Source organism: Carya illinoinensis, chromosome 1 (genome assembly GCF_018687715.1).
Source record: "Carya illinoinensis cultivar Pawnee chromosome 1, C.illinoinensisPawnee_v1, whole genome shotgun sequence".
NCBI lineage: Eukaryota > Viridiplantae > Streptophyta > Magnoliopsida > Fagales > Juglandaceae > Carya > Carya illinoinensis.
This window is the reverse complement of record NC_056752.1, coordinates 5,841,920-5,847,916: the sequence shown is the minus strand read 5'-3', so window position 1 is coordinate 5,847,916 and position 5,997 is coordinate 5,841,920. Positions and strand designations below refer to the sequence as shown.

The 5,997-nt window shown below is 34.8% G+C and overlaps 1 protein-coding gene across 2 annotated transcripts; it reads right to left on the bottom strand.

The window, feature by feature from the left end:
* Positions 1–415: 415 nt before the first annotated feature.
* On the bottom strand, positions 416–5,722 carry LOC122307616 (probable LRR receptor-like serine/threonine-protein kinase At3g47570). 2 transcript variants are annotated; one of them, XM_043120600.1, is made up of 2 exons: positions 5,188–5,722; positions 416–917 (listed from the first exon to the last, which is right to left on the bottom strand). In XM_043120600.1, exons 1-2 carry the CDS (start codon positions 5,677–5,679, stop codon positions 861–863), a joined length of 549 nt encoding a protein of 182 aa, XP_042976534.1. In that variant the 5' UTR covers positions 5,680–5,722; the 3' UTR covers positions 416–860. The 2 variants fall into 2 exon arrangements, with proteins under 2 accessions (XP_042976534.1, XP_042976543.1); XM_043120609.1 differs by lacking the exon at positions 5,188–5,722 and adding an exon at positions 1,839–3,009.
* Between the last annotated feature and the right edge of the window lie 275 nt (positions 5,723–5,997).

Genomic DNA, 5,997 nt, shown 5'->3' with positions numbered 1-5,997 from the left:
CTCTCTCTCTCTCTCTCTCTCTCTCTCTCTCTCTCTCTCTCTCTCTCTCTCTCTGTTTTTCACTCTGTCCCTTGGAATTAAGAAATTGATCAGCAGTCAATATTATCATTCAATTTGGGTTCCTTTCCTCTGCTATCTTCTCTGGAACTCTTTTCGAATTCAATTCCTTTTCTTTGTTTGGTTCTTCGAGAATTTTGAAAGCAAACAAGAAGTAGAAGATAGCAAAGATTACCACCTTCAAGTTTTAACCCATCTGAGGATGGGTCTCCCGGTTAAAGAAGTTTCACAAGCAAATAAATGTTGATAATTAAAAGTAACAGAAACATAATTTAAACAAAAGATTGTTGGTTGTGCACGTTCTGGCCGGGATTTACATAGGGTGGTAAAGGAAATGAGCTCAATGAAAAGTGTACCGAGATGGAAGATGTGTAGATTCTCAAACCATTCCTTTAAGCATAAAATGTTGATACAAACATGTTACATACATCCCACTCATAAGAACTTCACGACATTAAAAAGACATAAAACAAGCGAAACAAATTAAGATCAAGTATGTCTGGTAACCTTGTTTTTGTTCTAAAAAAAAGTTGACTTGATTTTATTAAGCTTGACCAATACGTCTTTGATATCCATTCTTGTATCTGGTAATTCTTCAGAACACCTCAAGCCTAAGTCCATGATTGACGAAAGTATACTTTGCAAGGCAATAGTGTCTCTTCCATCTTCTATTCTTAGTAAACCTTCATCCACAACTTCCATCATTCTATCAGGAATGGATGCATTTACCAACTATCTCAAAGTAAAGTCTCCAGCGAACATGTCATCAGTGGGTTTCTTCCTTGTGATCATCTCCAACAATGTTATGCCATAGCTATAGACATCGGTTTTGATGGACACCTTCCCTTCAAATCCATATTCTAAAGATACTCATGAATTATCAACAAGGCATTTAAGTTAGCAACTTGTGTCTTAAAAAAGAGTATATATCCAAACTATAAGCAAGCTCTTGATCAGTATATATATAAGTATGCGTACAAGTAAATAAATATATATCTTACAAAAGGCAAACCAAAAAAGAGAATATATATATATATATATATATATATATATATATTTATAGATTAATATATCATCCAAAAAAGAGAATCGTAAATGCATCTACAATCCTAAAATTGAAACTCATTACTATATGATGCATATAACATAATTTACTTTAATGCAAGTATTTCTTTTTAGTTTTTGTAAAATTTACGTATTGGCATATTTGAATAACAATACTTAATTCAATTGAGTTTTAATTGCTTTGAAAAAAGTTTGCTTTCAAATTGAATAAAAATTTCAAAAGTCGTTGCGAGTTTGCAAACTCTCGCAACTTGCACAGAAATCTTGCTAATTGTCTCATGAGAGGTTGGGTCATGCAAGCTCTTGAAAGCTAGCTTTGTGGTTGTGAGATGGCCAGAATTGAGCCACTCACATGGTGGCCAAAGCGAGCCGCCGACCACTGATTGGCGATATATATGCCTTTTGTTAATATTAATGATGGATGGAAAAATTAACAAAGCATCCATCCTTCTAATTAAAAGCATCCCACATGGGTTTATTTCTAAAAAACATTGCACATAGAGCTAAACCTAAGTTCTTCATTGCATACTGGGTGGTGTTTGGGATTCACATCATATAAGTGTTAGTTCATATTGATATGAGTTTATCGGCTATAAGACTAGCTAAGATGAGAAAAATTTCCAAGCAAGTTGTTACCAAAAATTTGGAAGATAAGCATCCTGTTATTTATCCTTTTGATAATTAAAAAAGCAGGATAAATTCATGTACATACGTACCTGGTGCGATGTAGCCAATGGTACCAAGAGTTTTGGTGTGTGTTATGTCTTTGTTTTCGACTAAAATCTTTGCAATGCCAAAATCACCCACATGTGCAACCATGTCCTCATCCAAAAGGATATTTGTAGGCTTCAAATCACAATGCAATATAGATTCTAATTGACCATGGTGGAGATAATCTAAGGCTGATGCAACATCAACCATAATATTTATTCTCTGTAGAAGATCCAAGCAGTAGTTATGAGAGTATAACCATTTTTCAAGGTTGCCCTTCGACATGTATTCTGGCACCAACGCTCTAAACTGGGGATTAGTGCATGTAGTTATGACCTTAATAAGATTTCTATGTCGAATTGTACGTAACACCTTGCATTCTACATCAAAACTTTTGAAAGCACCTGACATTTACAAACTTAGAACTTTTACTGCAACAATTGTCCTGTCAAAAAGTATTCCTTTGTACACAGAGCCAAAACCACCAACTCCAAGCAAATTGGTTTCACAAAAGTTGTTTGTCCCTTGGCAAAGCTCTTGATATGATATCATTCTATGTTCCAATGCAAACAATGCATTAAGTGAAGTAGGTATCTCTATGTTACTCTTCCGAGGTCTTCTCGGCAAATAAACCAGCATTACGAAGATTATAATTGACGCAATCACAGGAAGAATACATTTGATCAATATATCTTTTATCTTTGATTGTTGATTGGTAGGAATAGTTGGACAAGGTGGAACTCCAAAAATTGGATTCCCACAAAGTGCACTGTTTCCTGAAAATGATTTCGACGTGAAGTTCACAAAGGACCGCCGAATGGAATCTCTCCTACTAGCTTGTTGAAAGATAAATTCAAGTATTTGAGATATGGAAGTGCCTCAAGAGATTTAGGAATTACACCAGAAAGATTGTTGTAAGAAAGATCTAAGAGATCTAAACCTTTTAAGTTACCAAAAGATTAGGGGTGTAACCGGTCCGGTTCGATCCGGTTTTGGACAAAATCTAGGACCGAACCGGTAGGTACCGGTTTTGTATTTTTCAAAACCAATTTTCCTCATAAACTGGTATTCCAGTTTTACAGGTTTCTGGTCCGGTTTTCCGGTTTTAATAATATACAAATTTGTCATAAAAATTCTGTTTAAAAAAAAAAAAAAAACTGATTTAAAAAATTCTGTTTTATTAAAAATCTATTACCATTTACAAAAATCTGCTTTACAAAAAAAATCTGCTATGTAAAAAAATTCTGCTATAAAAAATCTGCTATGTAAAAAAATTCTGATATAAAAAATCTGCTTTATAAAAAAAAACTGTTATATAAAGAAAATTCTGCTATATAAAAAACTGCTATAAAACAAAAACTAAAATAAGAAATCTAGTGTAAAAAAAAATATCTGCTATAATCCTATATTAGATGATTAGTATTAGTATATATATATTAGTATTAGTTATAGCTATATAATATATTAGACAATATAATAGTATTAATATTAGACTATTAGTATAGCTATATATTAGTATTAGTTTTGATGATTTAGTATAACTATAGTCTATATTAGAATATTAGTATTATTATATATGTGATTATGTTTTATGTGATTAAAAATTATATATAATATAAAACATATTATATATAATATTAATATATAAATAGTACCGGTCCGGTCCGGTTCGGTCCGATTCAAAACTAATTAGAACCGAAACCGGATTGATTCCGGCCGGTTTTTCATTTATGGAAACCGGTTCCGGACCGAACCGGTCCAAAACCAGCACAACCGGTCCGGTTCGGGCCTTTTTTCCGGTTTGCTAGGTTTTTTTTACACCCCTACAAAAGATTGCGGAATGCCTCCTTGAAAGGAGTTGTTTGAAAAGTCCAGATAACTGAGGCTTTCAAATGCTCCAATGATACTTGGAATCTCTCCGGCAATTTCATTTCTTGACAAATCTAGATATTCTAGAGTGATCAATTTTGTATTGTTCGAAGATAAGTGTCCACTAAAGGAATTCGATGACAAATCCAAGAACAATAAATTTTTGAGGCCCCATATATTTGATGGTATTGACGTTTCGAGTCTATTGGAACTCAAGTATAGCTTTTGTAGAAAACTAAGGTTTGAAATGCAATTTGGGATGGCTCCAGTGATTTTGTTGTTTGAGAGATACAACTCTCCCAAATTCCTTAATTGACATATCTCTTCTGGAATCAATCCTTTGATCCTGTTACTGTGAAGATACAATCTTTGTAATCTTTCTAAACCACCCAATGTGAAAGGGATATTTCCAGTCAAATAGTTACCTCTCAAATCAAGCGAGATCAAGCCTTTCAAAAAACCCATTCCAATAGGAATATGACCCCTTATTTGGGAATTTTGTGCACGAAAGATTTGAAAGGAAGTCGAAAAGTTTTGAATGGAATCTGGAATTGTCATATCCAATGGATTATCGCTTAAGTATAAAGTTGTCAAAAATCTACAATTGGATAAAGTTGAAATGAAATTGGGCTCTTGATCTCTAGTCTCCCCGCCTGTTAGCTGATTTGCATTCAAAAAAAGGCGTTGGAGGTGCTTCCAGTTTCCAAGACTTTTGGGAATTGTTCCGGAGAATAAGTTTACAGCGAAGTCTACCGTGATGAGCTTGGAACAATTTGAAAGATAGGATGGGATTTGACCACTAAGTTGGTTGCTACTAAGTACAATTTCTTCAAGATTAGGGCAAGATTGCCCCATATATGGTGTTGGAAGATATCCAGAGAAGGAATTTTCCTCAAAGGCGATATGTTGTAATGTAGATAAGTTGAAGACTTTTTGAGGTAGTGCCCCTGTGAAGTTATTCCTTCCCAAATACAAAATAGTTAACTTCTGAAGATGTCACAAATCAGTCGGAATGCTTCCTTGGATGTGGTTTTCCTCAATTCCAAATTCTTGCAACCTCGACAAATTACATATGGTTCAAGGTATGATACCAGTGAAACTGTTACCTCCAAGATATAGGACTTCAAGGTTTTGTAAACTGTCAATTAGAGCTTTCGAAATACTCCCATTGAATTTATTGTATGATAAAGATAAAATTGAAAGGTTGCCACAATTATTAAATTGCGAATGGAGCTGACCGCCAAATTTGTTCCCCAGGAAAGAAAGTCCTCTAAGATTGGGACAATGGGTACAAAGATCATTCGGAAGAGCTCCCAAGATGTTATTATACGAAATACTAAAAATGTTTAGAGAAGATATGTTAAAGATGACTAGAGGAAGTGGGCCAGTGAGACTATTTTTCTTCAAATCCATGACCTCTAATGTGGACATGTTGCCGAAGGATGAAGGGATTGCACCAATAAGATGGTTCATATAAAAACTTACCTCGTGAAGCTTTTGACAATTCTGAATACTAGGAGGGATGCTTCCTTCCAATTGATTGGATGCCAGCATGAGTATTCTCAAGCGATGTAGACGATCGATCTCATGTGGAATAAAACCATAGAAGTTGTTGTCGGAAAGACGAAGTTTGACTAGGAAGGAGAGGTTACCAATATGAGGAGAAATGGTGCCTTGGAGACCCATGAAGGAAAGGTCCAAAGCGGTGACTCTTTGCCTATGTCGACTGCACGAGACTCCAATCCAATTGCAGATCAAATTTGGTGAGATACTGGACCAGTTTGTAGCTAAGAGGGTTTCATTTGGACCCGAACTGATTTGAGATCTAAAGATAATAAGAGCAGATTGATCAGTAAAATGGCTAGAAGATCGGATCAATTGAAACATGCATGAGTACAGCACAAACAAAAACCCCAATAGCAATAGAGGGAAGGGATTTCCCATCATGAGTGCAGGAAAGAGAATTAGGAGAACCATGTTAATTATGTAGGAGCGTGAAGTGATGAGGGTAGTGAGGATAATAACGGGCCGGTATTAAGCTACTAAATATAAGGGAAGTGAAGTACTCAAGCATTGCTCATGGAAGTCAATATGGGTCCGGCTACTAGCTGTCATTTGTCGTTATTAGGTTGGTCCGTCAATGTCGTTTTTAAACCTATTAATTGGATTTTGACTTTGAATCCTACAAAAATAATCCTTTCTTCCAGAATGCAGAACTAAATTTTCCAAAACAGTATAGTAAAAATTCGACAGAATGTTAATGAATTAAATTTTCATATTTATTTTCATTTTTTT